This window comes from Leptidea sinapis, chromosome 24 (assembly GCF_905404315.1).
Source record: "Leptidea sinapis chromosome 24, ilLepSina1.1, whole genome shotgun sequence".
Classification (NCBI taxonomy): domain Eukaryota; kingdom Metazoa; phylum Arthropoda; class Insecta; order Lepidoptera; family Pieridae; genus Leptidea; species Leptidea sinapis.
In genome coordinates this window covers 12,827,264-12,843,418 of record NC_066288.1, presented here as the reverse complement: position 1 = coordinate 12,843,418, position 16,155 = coordinate 12,827,264, and the positions used below count along the sequence as shown (strand labels likewise).

General features: G+C 36.5%; 1 protein-coding gene across 5 annotated transcripts in view; it reads right to left on the bottom strand.

Moving 5' to 3' along the window:
* LOC126971831 (guanine nucleotide exchange factor DBS-like) overlaps positions 1-16,155 on the bottom strand; it is a 186,873-nt gene that overhangs the window by 116,667 nt on the left and 54,051 nt on the right. For all 5 annotated transcript variants that reach the window (XR_007730999.1, XM_050818265.1, XM_050818268.1 and 2 more), the window contains exons 2-4: positions 15,081-15,282; positions 3,661-3,751; positions 942-1,172 (exon numbers count right to left, since the gene is read on the bottom strand). Coding sequence is in view for 4 of the 5 variants with exons in the window: in XM_050818265.1 (XP_050674222.1) it covers positions 942-1,172; positions 3,661-3,751; positions 15,081-15,282 (524 nt within the window). In the remaining variant the exon portion in view is untranslated. The remainder of the gene's footprint in view (positions 1-941; positions 1,173-3,660; positions 3,752-15,080; positions 15,283-16,155) is intronic.

Here is a 16,155-nt window from a genome sequence, read left to right as displayed (position 1 = left end):
AGTGATTCTCAGATGGGTCCTAGGGCACGCCGGAATCATAGGCAATGAAATGGCCGATGAGCTCGCAAGAGCTGGGGCTAAAGCAGTCCGATATGGTCCGGAACCCATTTGTGGACTGCCAAAGAGCGCCATCCGACACACCCTGAGTAACCAATGTAAACAAGAAGCACTTAAACGCTGGAACAACTCTTCAGGTTTAAACCACTCTAAAGCACTGATAAGGGCATTCAACAGTAGCTATGCGAATGAAGCCCTATCATTGAACAGGAAAAATCTATGCATACTCACTAGGATGCTAACCGGGCACTGTCGCCTAAACAAGCACCTCAGTGTGGTCGGCATCAGAAGCGACAAGGCTTGCAGGTTCTGCCTTGAGGATGATGAAACACCTATTCATCTACTCTGCGACTGCGGCCCACTAATGCATAAGCGTAACACAATCTTTGGCAACTACTTCGTACCACCAGATAGTGTTTGCAACACTCGCGTCAAGGAACTACTGCGGTTCGTAAAGGCGGTAGGGCTTGACGATGAGCTTTAGTATGAGTGGCGAACACAATAGTCCAATTCTGGACGCGGTGTTACTAGGAACCTTTTAGGACCAGGAAATAGCCACCCTCTTCAAATAATAATATAATAATAAAGCTATACTATTATTATTATTATTATTACTATCGAGGGTTAAAATTTCGATAAAGTCCGGACGTCTTGAAATGAAACATCAATATTCTATCATCAATTACTGGGTCTGGTCTCAAGGTGATGAGCGCAGGTGTAGTGCCGCTCAGAATTATTGGGGTTTCTCTAGAATCCTGAGCGGCACTGCATTGAAAGGGCCGGGCGTATCAATTACCATCAGCTGAACGTACCGCTCGTCTCGTCCCTTATTTTCATAAAAAAATGTGTATTTAAGAGCGTTCTGTTCCACTACAAATACTTACTATCCTCTGCTGAATCCACTCAGAATGCGAGTACTGCAGCTCTCCTCCCAGGTCTGGCGTGAGCTGGGAGCGGTCAAAATGCTCATACAACTCATCCACACTTGAGCACACCAGCACTCTAAACCTGAACTCCTCCTTGAAGAGCTTGCTGCTCACTTCTGATAGAGCCTTCTGTAGAAAGCTAGCCGGTCTAAGAACATACACCGTGTGGATTATACCGGGGAAAAATTCCTGAAATTAATGAAAACTGATCATTATTATAAGATTTTAAGGTGGGAAGCTATTTTGCAGAGGGTGTCGACAAGATTATGGATGGGTACAACGACGGCGCCTATTTCTACCGTGAAGCATTAATGTGTAAGCATTACTGTGTTTCGGTCTGAAGGGCTAGTGAAATTACAGGGCAAAGGTGACGATCGCTATTGTAGTGCCGTTCAGAAGTTTTGGGTTTTTCAAGAATCCTGAGCGGCACTGCATTGTAATGGACAGGGCGTATCAATTATCATCAGTTAAACGTCCTGCTCGTCTCGTTCCCTATTTAACATAAAAAAATCTTTTCATTACAATTGTGTGTTGGTTTTTCCTTTACAAAGTTGGACTTACAAAGGGCACTGACCATTTTTGGGCCCAGCTGTTACAGAAAAAGTATATAGCATTAAAAATTCTGTATTTAGTAATATAAATTAATAATTGGTCCATTTAAGTTGATTAACGTACATAATACTTAAATAACCTCATAATATCAAATAACAACGTAATTTTTTTTATTAATAAAATTTTAAAACTAAACGTAGCCCGTCATGCCGCAGTGAATGATTGACTGCAGGAAATGATTTTCAAGAAATCTAAGTAGCCCTGCATTATATTGGTTAAGTTATCACTTTCAATGAGGTGAGAGGCCTCGCTCCCCTCGTGACTTCTTATCATGAAACCTTAGAAAATGTATACGGCTAGATAGAATGTGACAGCTATAAAAACGTCGAAAAAAAAACTAAGGTTGACAATTAACCTCTATTTTGAGCAAATTGCGAGCGTAAGACGTAGTTTATCACACACACTAAAGTAATAAACCGTGTCTGTTTTCATCGTTTCCCTAACAGCAACAGACCTTATCTAAACGTATAATTAATTATCTAAGCATAAAACAAGCTGATACAATCATAACGCATCAATGAAGAGAAAAAGTATATGTGCGTTTTGTAGTACGTATTAAAATGTAACCTAAAAAAATCTTTAAGATCAACACCCAGTTTACACTTTTTAGTTTCCCCCCTACTCTGTACTTTTCGTATAAGTAAAAGGCATTTATTGTCTAAAAACTGATAATTGAGGAACTCTTTTTGAATTTTGTTTTCTTTTATTACCGCAAATACATACTACATATTATTTGTCTAGGTAAAGTACTTATTTAAGGATTATACCACTTGTAATTGTTACCGAATTTTCAAATTAAGTTTTACTTTAAATTTATATTTATTTAACCTGACATCTGCAGAATCACGTTTTCAGTGGGACTCATTCTTTTGATACCAAATATATCCGACCACCGAGCTTCGAAACAAAATGGCACGCGAGACAAGTAACGTCATAATAACTCTCCCAGTCTCACACTACGCAGAGGTGAGTGAGATGCGAGATTATAAATGTCATATTCAGTAATTCAAGGCCCAAATTAACTCCGCGATCTTTGGTCTCTTCAACTATGTGTGTCGGTAATTTGCAAAGAAGCGCCGATAATTGCTGAGTACGATTTGCGGATTTTTTTTTATGGCCAGGGACCAAGGGTTGGCACTTTGAGAATTTTAATACGCTGAATTCATTAACATTTTCAATACATTTTGTATAAAGTGCAATTAGCAATACTTCCCTTACACGCTTTTTCCGGGACGATACGAGATGGGTACCTTCTGATAAAGCCAGTACACCTTCCTGAAAATGTGGCAACGCTCTTGTAATTCTTCTGGTGTCGCAGGAGAATTTGGTGGTCAGTCACTCAATATCAGGTGAAAAAATGTTCTAATTTATGGATACCTCAATAGGATTTCCGGCAGAAATAAAGAAAAAAATACCATTCTTGACTCGTGGTCAAACTAGTTTGTAACACCAGTGTGTCTACGAATTTTTTTTTTTCAACGTCGTCACACTACAGGTTTTACAATATACAGTCTGTAATTAATATTAGTGACGTATCAAATATATATTCTCAGCATATCGGCAATCTCGATAGTTTAGATAATGAATGCAGCGCTTGCACAAAATATGATTTAAATTGACCTGAGAGGTTTTATAAGTGTCGTTATTTTAGTATGTGAGTCCTCACAAGAGATAATATGTGGACGGAATGTTTGAATTCAGAACTTTGTTGGACTAGTTAGAAGACAAACATACTCCTGGCCCCTCTCATCTACGCCCCAGGAAGGAAGCCATAATTCCGCCCACAGCAATTCATTATCAAAACTATCGAGATTGTCGAGATGCTGAGAATAGAAAGTGATACATCACTAATATTAAATACAGGGTGTAGTAAAACCCGTGGTGTGACGACGAAGAAAAAAAAACTCTGGTGTTACAAACTGGTGTGACCACGAGTCGGGAATGAAAAGAACATGCGTAGATACGGACCGAAACACTTAAAACTCTTTTCTAGAAAAGTCGCCTGATTACTTTCGGGACAAAACAAACTAATAGTAACATGAAAATGTTACCACAGAATACTTACAGATATTCTTAGCAGTACTGCCTTGACTGAATTCCATCGATCTTTCCTTCTATCTATTATTATGTGAAACCCCATATCTGCCTCAAGTAATCTGTAAATAAAATTGAATATGTATGTGAAAATGCGCAAAGCCTGAACATATTAAATTAAAGAAATATATATAGAAAAATATTGGCCGATTATTTTAATATGACTAATGTTGGTTTTGCTCTTTTTAGTATCTGTATGTTTGTCAACCAATAACTCTATTTGATGATGAACAAATAACACGTTAAGTATAGGGTTTTGAATCTATAAACAAAATTGTAGTTTAATAATAGTTATTTATGCAACTGTTGTGTAATAAAGGGTATTAAAACATAAATGCGGGTATATTTGGGTGATAATAGTATCACATGAGTGTTTTAATACCTAATTATCAACAGTTCCATACTTTATCTATACCCAGAATATGAATCATCTATGAAAGATTCTGAAACAGTTAGCTTACTGCTTACATTAAAAAGCCAGTCCTAGTAGCCATAATATCATCCAAAGGAGGGTAAATATGAAAACGGATGATATAATGTTGTACTGAATTTCATTAGAATACTCTTTGGATGATGTAATGGCTTTTATCTACACCCATGCTTTAAATCCTCCATTAAAGATTTTGAAACAGTTAGCTTATTACCAACATTAAAACACCCAATGTCGTAATAACCATTACATCATCCAAACAAGTGTTGTAATGTTGTACTGAATTTCATAACAACACTCCTTGGTTTTTTTTTCGATCCCTTCATGCGCAAAGAGTTTCAAAAAACAGCCACATTCTTATTGCTCCATGCATGATCTGTATGAATTTCAAAAAAAGAACATTTTCGTTTACGCGCGTTCCACACTACCAGAACGTGGCGCGCCGTAAAAAAAGTAGGTTATTCGAAACCCCGCCATATTTCTTGAAAAAATGAGCGACTCAAGTTTTGACAGCACACCGCCGGATATTTTAAACGCTGCAAAAGAACATAATATTCAAGTGAATTTTAATAATTGCACTATACAAAATGTAAATTACTACTAAAATTAATAATTCTTTCATTTATACTTAGTTTATTTGTAAATAATCAGCAATGGATGATATTAGGCTACTACTAGGACTGGCAGTTTTAATGTTAGCAGTAAGCTGTTTCAGAATCTTTTTGAGGATTCATATTCTGGGTGTAGATAAAGTCTTGTATGCAACTGTTGATAATTAGGTATTAAAACACTCATGTGATACTATTATCACACTCGGCTTCGCCTCGTGTGACCCACAACACAAACCCACAATCGTGTTTTAAAACCCCTCATTACACAACAGTTGCATAAATAACTATTAGGACATTGGGTGTTTTAATGTTGGCAATAAGCTAAGTTTTAGAATCTTTAATAGAGGATTTAAAGCATGGGTGGATATAAATTGAGGAAAACGCCTTTTAATTACAACTTGAAATTAAAGTAAAAAAAAACATTTGAAAAATTCGTTATAAATGTCAAAACGAAATCCACTGATTTATTTTTACTAAAAACTTTTTATGGTTACCCGAACTGCAAATGTAACCTTATGGTCTCATATACCGCAATAGAAAGACGAAGTATGTTTATGGGGGCAGGGCTGGCCAAAAATAGACGCTTTATATAAAAAAAATAATACAAGCGGACTTTATTAGTGTTATAATTTAAATTTATAAAGTACATCTTTCCAAATTATTTTTATAAAAGAGGAGGTCAAACGAGCATACGGTTCACCTGATTTTAAGTGATCACCGCCGCCCACATTCTCCTGCAACACCAGAGGGATCACAGGAGCGTTGCCAACCTTATAGAAAAGTGACAAGTACGTTAAGTACGCGCTCTTTTTGAAGGTACTCATGACGTACTATAAAGCAGTAGAATGTATTTTAGACTACGGTTGGCAGCCCTACATCTTAGCTTACACACATAGCCCTCCAAAATATTTGCATAGATTCCTGATTTGTATAGCATAGTGATAGGAATATGGAACGGTCACATGAAGCGTATCACAATCATGGTATATAATATACTCCGCCTGGTATTCTCTTTCCACGATGTCCTAAGACTATGTCATGATAAGGGACTACGCGCACTTATTCAGCTCTTTTCAGCTTTTGTCCATATAAAACAACAATTTTGTATGGAGACGTGTACGCCTCGATTCAGCTTTCCGCGTCCATTCTGCTTTCGCGGCAAACCAGCATAAAATGAGGATAAATGTGTTTTTATTATGCGAATGCTATAGAGAGCGTTCGGCGCTGTTCCGCCGCGTACAGCGCTGTTCGGATGTTCTTTACAGGGATGATTCGCGACTCCTTGTCGACAAGTTGCGACCTGTATTGTTCCTGCATTGATTTGCCGTAATCATTACGCACGCAAAGATTAAAGAGTGCAGATGTGATTTAAAGTTATTATTCTCATTCTTACGACGCCGCCCGTACGCGGCTGATAGAAACAGAGCTGTATAAGTGTGACCAAAATCGTTCAGCGAAACGCGAATGGAGCTGAATAAGTGCGCGTAGTCCCTAAGTGTTACCATTGATTGTCATTTTCAGTAAATTTAGGTTCCTACTCATTGAATTAATAAAAATAAAATAAATTACTAACTAGGTTAACCAATTAATATTTCATGTGATTAATATAATGCTGAATATTATTATATTTAACGAATTATTTGTTCATAATTGCTATATTATGTTAAAATAACACATTTTTCTCGGGTCATTATTCAATCACACACGAGACATCACACTGACAAGTGACAGCTCGCCATTTCATCGCTATTGTCGTGTCAGATCTATAGTGTTGTTTCACTCGAAAATAGTTTGTGAACCGCACCGCAACTGATGAAGTATTCTTGGACCAATCACGTGACCCAGGTGCCACGGAAAGAGAATACCAGGCGGAGTATAATATTATACCACGATACCAACATAATACTTTAGTATTTATCACGGGGAGTGTTCAGAGGTTCAGCTGTTCGGGTCGATTCGAGCGGCCGAATTCCACCACCGGACATTACGTGTAAAGTATCACCCGCATCACGTTGACGTCTGGCATTCCACAACCGCGCGTTTTGCAAGAAATTTCTCGCCTCGCACAGCCTCTTTGAGGAATCTATTACCGGCTGCGTTTTTCACGAACAGATACGACTTAGGGACCTTCAAGAAAATATAAACTCCCACCTTAAAGGCCGGCAACGCATCTCATGTCACCTGTTGTTGCGGATGTCCATGTGTCGCCTCACCTCTCCCCATACCGTGAGCCTCTTGCCCGTTTGCCCCCTCTTATAAATAAAAAAAATAATACACTCAAAAGATTCGATCAACAAGACCTTGAAAATATGGTAGTCCATATTTAATTTTGTCAGCATTATAATGTATTCGATGCAGCCAAGGCACCGGAACAAAGGCTAGCGAGTGATAATAAAAGTGGTTATTTGCGATTTGCTTCGTTAAATACAAGTTATTTGGACCGTATACACTTACGGTATTTGTAAACAACATATTATTTTATAGAAATCGGGCCTCCAATGAGTTATACGTAAACTAGATCGGTAGATGATCCGGGAGAAGATAAATTATATCAGAATTGTAGGATTATTGGATTACTTATACTCCAATTACTCTCTTAAGGCATTTTATTTCTACATTAAAAAAATGTAACGCAAATTACTATATTTTAATCAATCTAGTTTAAATTACGCGCGAAAACGCTCGAAGTACCATGACGTCATAATTACCTCACGGCTCAGAAATCGATGACAGAAGTGATAACACGTAATCTTAGATCATTTATATGTCTAGATAGACTGTTAAGCTCTATTTTGAGCAATGCACGCACACTAACACAATGTGACATACAAGTCACGAGTGTGGTAGCGTATATTTTCACGCACACCAAAGTATTAATCCTGGCCTGTTTTTATCGGTTGTCAGCATCTATTTAGACATATATAGACTTATTACACTCCACTGAAATTAGTCGTCTCAATTCAGTTGTTACTGAATTTATTAATAATTATATAAATTTATCATAATATCATTTTAAGTAATTTATAACTTTGTAAAAGCGAAAATATTAGTTAACTATTACGTAACCGTTCACAAATATAATTTTCGACCATATTCTCATTTTTGTTGTAGAGCGTTCGATATGTGACTCGACTCTCAAAAACCGCTTCTCATCTCTCCAATTATTAACTGGTTTGGCTTCTTAATTTTATTTCATAAATGGTCAGTGGTATGCATTTCTTCAATATAATATTATGTAAGTACATATAACGTTATTTGTAAAATGCGCATTTTTATTCAATTGGAAGACGTCCTGCCCTCATCCAACCTATTCCGACGATCTTGACCAGGTCCATCTTGTGGGGGGCCTACCAACACTACGTCTTCCAGTACGTGGTCGCCATTCAAGGACTTTACTGCCCCAACGGTCATCTGTCCGTCGAGCTACGTGGCATGCCCACTGCCACTTCAATTTCGCAACCATCTGGGCTATGTTAATGACCTTGGTTCTCCTACGGATCTCATCATTTCTGATTCGATCTCGCAATTACTATGCAATTTTACGAATATAAAATCGATTTATTAAATGTGTTTGGTTTTATCTGCGACATTTCTAATCATGAAGATACGACCTTGTGGTGGTAATAACTTGGTGGTACTAGCAACATTGCGTGATGAATCTGTAATATATTTATAATAGGTACAACGGGTCGCGCAGAGATGATCAATTGAGCAAAATTTGTTCTATTTTCAACCAACTTAAACAAAAGAAGAATGTTCACCCAGTTCGACTGTTTTTTTTAATGTTTGTTACCTTATATTTCCGCCATTTATGCAAAAAAATTTTTCGTCTGAACATTGGTTTCTTTGTAAAAAAAACTGATGATTGATTGTATGAGCGATTGTCAAATCTCCTCCAAACTTAGAGGTTTTTAGTATTTTTAACAACAAAAAAGGCTTTTTATACAGAATTTATCAGTCAAATGAAATGAAATGTTTTTATTTTATTTCATTTCGGATTTGGTATGGCCGGACCATCGGAATATCCACTCAGCACGGTCCGGACGACGGTAATAATAATAATTTTGTGCGATAAACAAAGCGGAATACCATCGTATATGGTCCAGATCGAGTCCGATGGTTCGGCCGTACCAAATTCGAGCATGTGTTTAGGCTACCTTGAGCATATGGGAGGCCCTTGTATCACTCCGATCGCACAAAGTACCCCGGAATCTACATTTTTTCTTTTCCAGCACCTATTCTACTTCAACTTTCGGTAGAGATTATATTACGATTCCTTAAATACGTTCCTTATTAGTGAAATGTATTAAACAACCATTTTGGCACGAAAAATATGGTATTATCGTAAATTGCTTTTATTTTGTAGCGAATTTTATATGGACGTTCGAGCCGCTGGCCGCGCGGCTATCTATCCGTCCTAAGCGTCACATTTTAGCGTTACACGATATCATTGACCTGTATAAATACCACTGGACAGGCTGTTCCATGTGTTTGACAGCAATTTTTTTGTGCCCATTTGAAGCGCCACTCGCGAGCGTCCAGAGAACAAATTTTGACGTATAATACAAATGGCTGCGAAGGAACGTACAATACTCTGAAGTATTTTTGCATATTGAATTAATTTCATTCGTTTTCCGTGTTATTTATACTTTCAGAACCAACGTTATAAATTTTATAAATAGTTTTTGTAAATAGTTTCCCACCATCTCTCGATGTTTGCTGAGGTTGTCATCACTAGTTTTAGCTCCGCAGACTCTCGCTACATGGCCAACAGCGATTATCAAACAGGCACAAAAGCACTTTGACAGCCGTCAGTCAGTGGTATATTCTTTAGCGGCGTTGAGCACTTTTCTTGGGATGGGTATAAAATGTTAAACTCGCGTCAGGACACGTGACCTGATCGAAAATTCGTAAATTCGAAATTATGGATAAAAGTTGATTTATCTGAGAGATAAACTTTTTTTTGTAAAATAATTGTAATAGTTCTGAAGTATTAAATATTTTATGTTACATTAATCATTTTTGTGTAGGATAGCGCAATAAATGAATATTGTATGTAACCCCATAATTGCTAGTACTTTTATACTGAAATAGAGCACTTCGTGCGAAATTATACCCTAAGGCCGGAACGCATTAGCGCGGCGCTGCGCAGCGCTGCACTGCGCGGAACTAAGCGTCAAAATATTATTTCAACCATTTTGTATGGAACATGTCGCACCAGAGCGGCGCTGCACTGAGCGTCGCTGCGCGTCGCGGCATAGTTGACTTATTTGACTTTGAAATCTTATTTTTTTTCTTTCACCCATTAATAGGTTCTTTTTCTGCATACAATAAATAAATAATGACTTAATCCTCGTAACTATCGCTCATCTTGTAATGTTGCTGGCATGCAAACTGCTATAGAAATGACGCGAGCTGCCGCTTACTGCAATTGTAGTGCGATAGGTACCGTGAAGCGACGCGCAGCACACGCGCCGCTCTAATGCGTTCCGACCAAAAAAAAACCCAGTTTTTTGTATATCAATGCTTCCGACCTTAACCATTCCTAAATATTCAAAGATGCACAACATTAATGTGCAAGGTTTCAATTCTGCCGGCACTGCCGGAGTGCAACCCGTACTTTTTTTATTAAAAAATGGCCTGTGGCGGCAATGTACAAGTACGATCTCATTTAAACGCGACTGTTATCATCAATAAACTAAACATTAACTGAACTATCTTGAAGTCAATTGATATGAGTCAGATTATTATCGCATTATTATATTTATATACTGCTTACAAATATAATAGTTACTTTGATTGGCGGTTTCACCCGCGAATTATAATTTTTAGGGTTTTTGACGGTGTCCGTGGCTTTGTTGTCCGTCTATGACTGTCTGTCAAGACCCTGTTTCTCGCGTGGAGATATCGAGTTAAAATTAAAACAATATACTCAGGTCTACAGTCTCTTGAAGCTGAAAATTATATATTAATTCAAACTAGGAAGTTAACGTACCAGTAACGTTTACCAGTGGGAGGCTCCTTTGCACAGGAAGCCGGCTAGATTATGGGTACCACAACGGCGCCTATTTCTGCCGTGAAGCAGTAATGTGTAAGCATTACTGTGTTTCGGTCTGAAGGGCACAGCAGCTAGTGAAATTACTGGGCAAATGAGGCTTAACATCTTATGTCTCAAGGTGACGAGCGCAATTGTAGTGCCGCTCAGAATTTTTGGGTTTTTTGAGAATCCTGAGCGGCACGGCATTGTAATGGGCATGGCGTATCAATTACCATCAGCTGAACGTCTTGCTCGTCTCGTCCGTTATTATCATAAAAAAAAATACGGCCGTTGATCATAAATCGCGTATATCCCGACACTCTCTATGGAATCCAAATTTAGAGGGTATTTTTGTTTGATTTAGAACTATGCAATTAGGCAAGTAATAAGTCTTATACTACAAGTATAGGGCAAAATCTGTCACTGTTCTTTTGTAATGAAAAAAGGTAAGGAACCCTCGCAGTTGTACTGTTTTTTGTCATAAAATACCAATAGCAGCTTGGTTAAATTAATAGTCATAATATTGGCTTAGTTTCATGAACTAATGATCAATCAAAAAGAGACATCAAAAAAGAGGTTCTCAATTTGATATGTATGTACACCAATTACGCTGAGATTTACGATACGATTTACGTGATTCTTCTTTAGTTTGATGCGGAATAATTGCCATTTGGTAAATTTAACATAGTTCGGCCTATTAGTTTTGATTTTATGAACATTATTTTTTTTTTATAATAATATTGACACACTTTTTACACAAATTATCTTGCCCCAAGTTAAGCATAATATATAGCCTGTGTTATGGGTTACAAGACAACGATATATTTAATACAATATACTTACTTAAACATACATAAATTTATATAAACATACATATAATCATACATAAATACATTTAAACATCCATGACTCGGAAACAAACATCCATATTCATCATATAAATACTTGGATTCGAACCCGGGACCTCTCGCTTCGTAGGTAGGATCGCTAACCACTAATATTATAATTAATAATAATTGTTTACGTGGACGATGTAATTTTAATTTGTGTACGACTTTTTTAGGACTTTTCATTTAAGTTGATTATAAATTATTACAAGCTGACCCAGCAATCGTTGTATTGCCATATAAAGTAATAAAAATAAATCAAAAATTAAAATTTTTAGGTTATACAAAATAGATGACGACCGATTCTCAGATCTACCAAATAATTAATTCGTACATAAAATTTATCACACTGCAATAATAATTATATTCGATAGCCATCTTACGGATTGTGGATGGAACAGAATAATATAAAAAATGCGATACAAAAATAGGTGTTGATTGTAGTACGGGTCTAAAATTTAAAGTTGTATGTATTTTTAATGCCATATTATAGAAAAGTAAAATCAAAAAATTTTGTCCTAAATTAAATAAAAATGTTAAGGGTGAACAACCCTTATCATTAGGGGTATGAAAAATAGATAGTAGCCGATTCTCAGACCTACTGAATATGCATTTAAATTTGGTAAAAATCAGTAAAGCCGTTTCGGAGGAGTAAGGTACCTAACATTGTGACACGAGAATTTTATATATAAGACTAGCTGACCCGACAGACGTTGTTCTGTAGATAATAAAAAAAATACTGTTTTATAGGAATTTGCAAATAATATTTCAAAACATCAAGAACTATTTCGTAAAAAACGCTCCCTGCTGTTATAATGAAATTGTTTTACAGCGGAACTGTCAAACCGTGCGTCACTCAATTCTCTCATAGAAAATATGTGCTTACAAAACAACTATTGAAAATAAAAATAATTATGGGTCCCAAATCGAAATAAAAACTATTCTATCTCTCAAGTTGGACCAAACTGCACTCCATGAAGTAATCCCCATTAAAATCCGTTCATTAGTTTAGGAGTCCATTGAGGACAAACATTGTGACACGAGATTTATATATATTAAGATTAATCCGTGTCTCGATAAGTAGGTCTTTATAGGCATCGACTTATAACCTATCAATAAGGAGCACATACAATATTATTTGTGTTCTATTAATATTCAAGGTATTAATTAGGTTTGCAAAAGAGGCGTATTCAATAAAATCTTTATTAAGTTACTAGCTGACCCGACAGACGTTGTTCTGTATATAATAAATAAAATACTGTTTTTATATGAATTTGTCAATAATATATCATAACATCAAAAATTACTTCGTAAAATATGCACCCTGCTGTCGTAATGAAATTGTTTCACAGCAGAACTGTCAAACCGTGCGTCAGTGAATTCTCTCATAGAAATTATGATAACACATCAAAGGAAAAATAAATTTGTTGTTTTTATTTAATTTAGCAGCATTTTCCTATTTATTCACCTTTTAAGCCTTCAATACCAATATTAGCCAAATCGGTCCAGCCGTTCTCGAGTTTTAGCGAGACTAACGAACAGCAATTGATTTTTATATATATAGGAGATAGAAGATTTTATACTTTTCAGATTTTAGTTTTTACTTTCGGAATTTTCGTATCATTAACTATTACGTCAGCGGGATAAGTGCGAGTAGATAAACCATTTTGGGAGCGATTTTTTCCGACTTAGGTTAAATTTATCCATATTTAGAGCAAACACAGAGATTTAGCCTCGTGCTAATTAGCATTTACTGTGCTCATGAATGTAGCTATTATATTATCTAATATATAAAATTCTCGTGTCATGGTGTTAAACTTTGAACTCCTCCGAAACGGCTTGACCGATTCTCATGAAATTTTGAGTGCATATTGGGTAGGTCTGAGAATCGGACAACATCTATACACAATCGGACACACGATTTTTTTTTATGAGATTTTGATTATGAGTCAGCATTAAAAATACATACAACTTAAAATTTTCACCCATCTACGATCAACAGTTACTTTTGTATCGCGATTTTAATATCGGCAATACAACGTTTGCTGGGTCAGCTAGTATATGCATAAAATATTGAAAGCCCATTGATACACCAGACATTAGTCTTCAAAGAAACACACAAATTAATACTTTTGTCATAATTACGTCTGAACTACTAGTATAAAGAGGAAACATTTGTGTTTTTGTATGTATAATTGTAATGTCTTCTTCTTTCACCATTAGAAAACTGCATCTTCATTATATAGGCTATATTACAATTAAAAAACACACGGATCCCTAATAAATATGCAATAATATAGGCGAATAAATGAATATACAAGTTTTAAAATAATAAAAAAAAAAACAATTTCTCTCCAGTTGTATAAAAATAATTAAATGATATTTAATTACACGTTATATAATTAAATTATGCGGTATAATAATATTTACACTGGTTTTATTTAATATCTTCTTTATTACAAATATATTGTTTTTACCACGAGGATTTTTTTATGAAAAATAACTTCTTGCGTGCAACCATAATACACACCATAGATCATTTATACGCCTAAATAGACTATGACAACTGTGAAAACAAAACAAAATAGACTTTAAAACTAACCTTAGACGATACGACATGGGTACCTTCAAAAAAAGCGCGTACACCTTCCTTAAAGGCCGGCAACGCACCCGTGATTCCTCTGGTGTTGCAAGAGATTGTGGGCGGCGGTGATCAGTTAACAACAGGTGACCCGTACGCTCGTTTGTCTTCCTATTCCATTAAAAAAAAACTCTATTTTGAGCAATTCACGGACACTAACACAGAGTGTCATACAAATCGCGAATGTAAGACGTAGCTTGTCACGCACACTAAACTAATATTCCTGACTTGTTTTTATCGATTGTCTAACAGCAAGAGACTCTCTGTCTAGACGTATAAATTATCTAAGATACACACACCCTTTTTTATTTACAAAAAATAAGCATGTTATATATTATTTTGAAGATGATAGCCGACAGACAGACAGATGACATTCAAAGCGCACTGGGTGTCTGCTTTAGTTTGAAATAATTATATTAACGAATATACAATAAGTTTTTTACTAACATCTATATAATGTAATTTATTATTGTATTTACTAACATAAACAAAGTTAATGGCCGTTTTCAATAATCTATCTAGTTTAACTCACGGATACATTGCTGTCACCGTTTAGTGACAAGATCTTATCTATCCATAGTTATATCCAATATAGTTATAGTCCAATGCTATCTGTCAATAGGTTATTGAAATGTAAGGAAGCGTAAAGGGATAGATTTGTCTACGTCTAGTAAGTTAAAGTGAGGATAGATAGGTTATTGAAAACGGCCGTAAGACTGTTTCACTAACATTTACACTTATATGAACCTATTGTTGTCTAAAATAAATAAATAATGGCGACTTACGAAGGTATGGAAGTGAGGTAGAGTAACAGCCGCCTGTACTCCGCAGGCGTGAGGACATGGAAGTTGTTGTTGTCGGGGAAGCTGATGAGCGGCCTGTGGTCCCTGGCGAGGCCTCCGGTGGCCAGCACGTACTGCGGCAGCAGGAGCTCTCCCACGTTCCGGCCATCTTCATTCTCACTGCTGCAGCCATCACACTCGGCTTCTGTAATCAACAAACGTACAATCACAAAATTTTTCCAAATAAATAAACATTTTACCACCTTCCTGTATGGACCTACCAGTGGAAGGGAGTACCTCAACGGTGCTATTTTCTGCCATGAAGCAGTAATGTGTAAACTTTACTGTGTTTCGGTATGAAGGACGCCGTAGCTAGTGAAATTACTGTGCCAATGAGATTTAACATCTTATGTCTCAAGGTGACGAGCGCAATTATAGTGCCACTCAGAATATTTGGGTTTTTCAAGAATCCTGAGCGGCACTGCATTGTAATAGGCAGGGCGTATTAATTATCATGAGCTGAACATCCTGCTTGTCTCATCCCTTATTGTAAAAAAAAAATGTAATAGAAAGGAGGACAATCTTGAGCCGAGAAAGATGATTGACATTCGAGATGTGGTGTTGGAGGCGAATGTTAAGAATACCTTGGCCAAACACACAAATGCATCGGTCTTGAACGTGCTCTGGATAAAAAAATCATGCAGACAACATATTCTATCATATTTTGTCCACCTAATGCGCAGAGGTGACGAAAGCTTGGAAGAAATAATTGCGGTCGGAAATACTGAAGGGAAAAAATCGCGCAGTCGTTGTCCAACAAGGGGTTTTCAAGAATCCTGAGCGGCACTATTGATTGGTAGTGTAAATTATTAAACCTTTTGTGAGACATTATAAACTCTATTTATATAAAATGGCTTTAATCCCTCTAAAATGCAACGCAAACCGCAAGTAAAGCCGTTTTAGACCAAAACAATTTGCAACTGCTGGTCAAAATACTGGAATGATCAGAAGAGTCCCAAGTCTTGAGACCCAGCACAGGTAATATAATTTAGCCTAGGAAAAGTGTGTTCCAGAAATT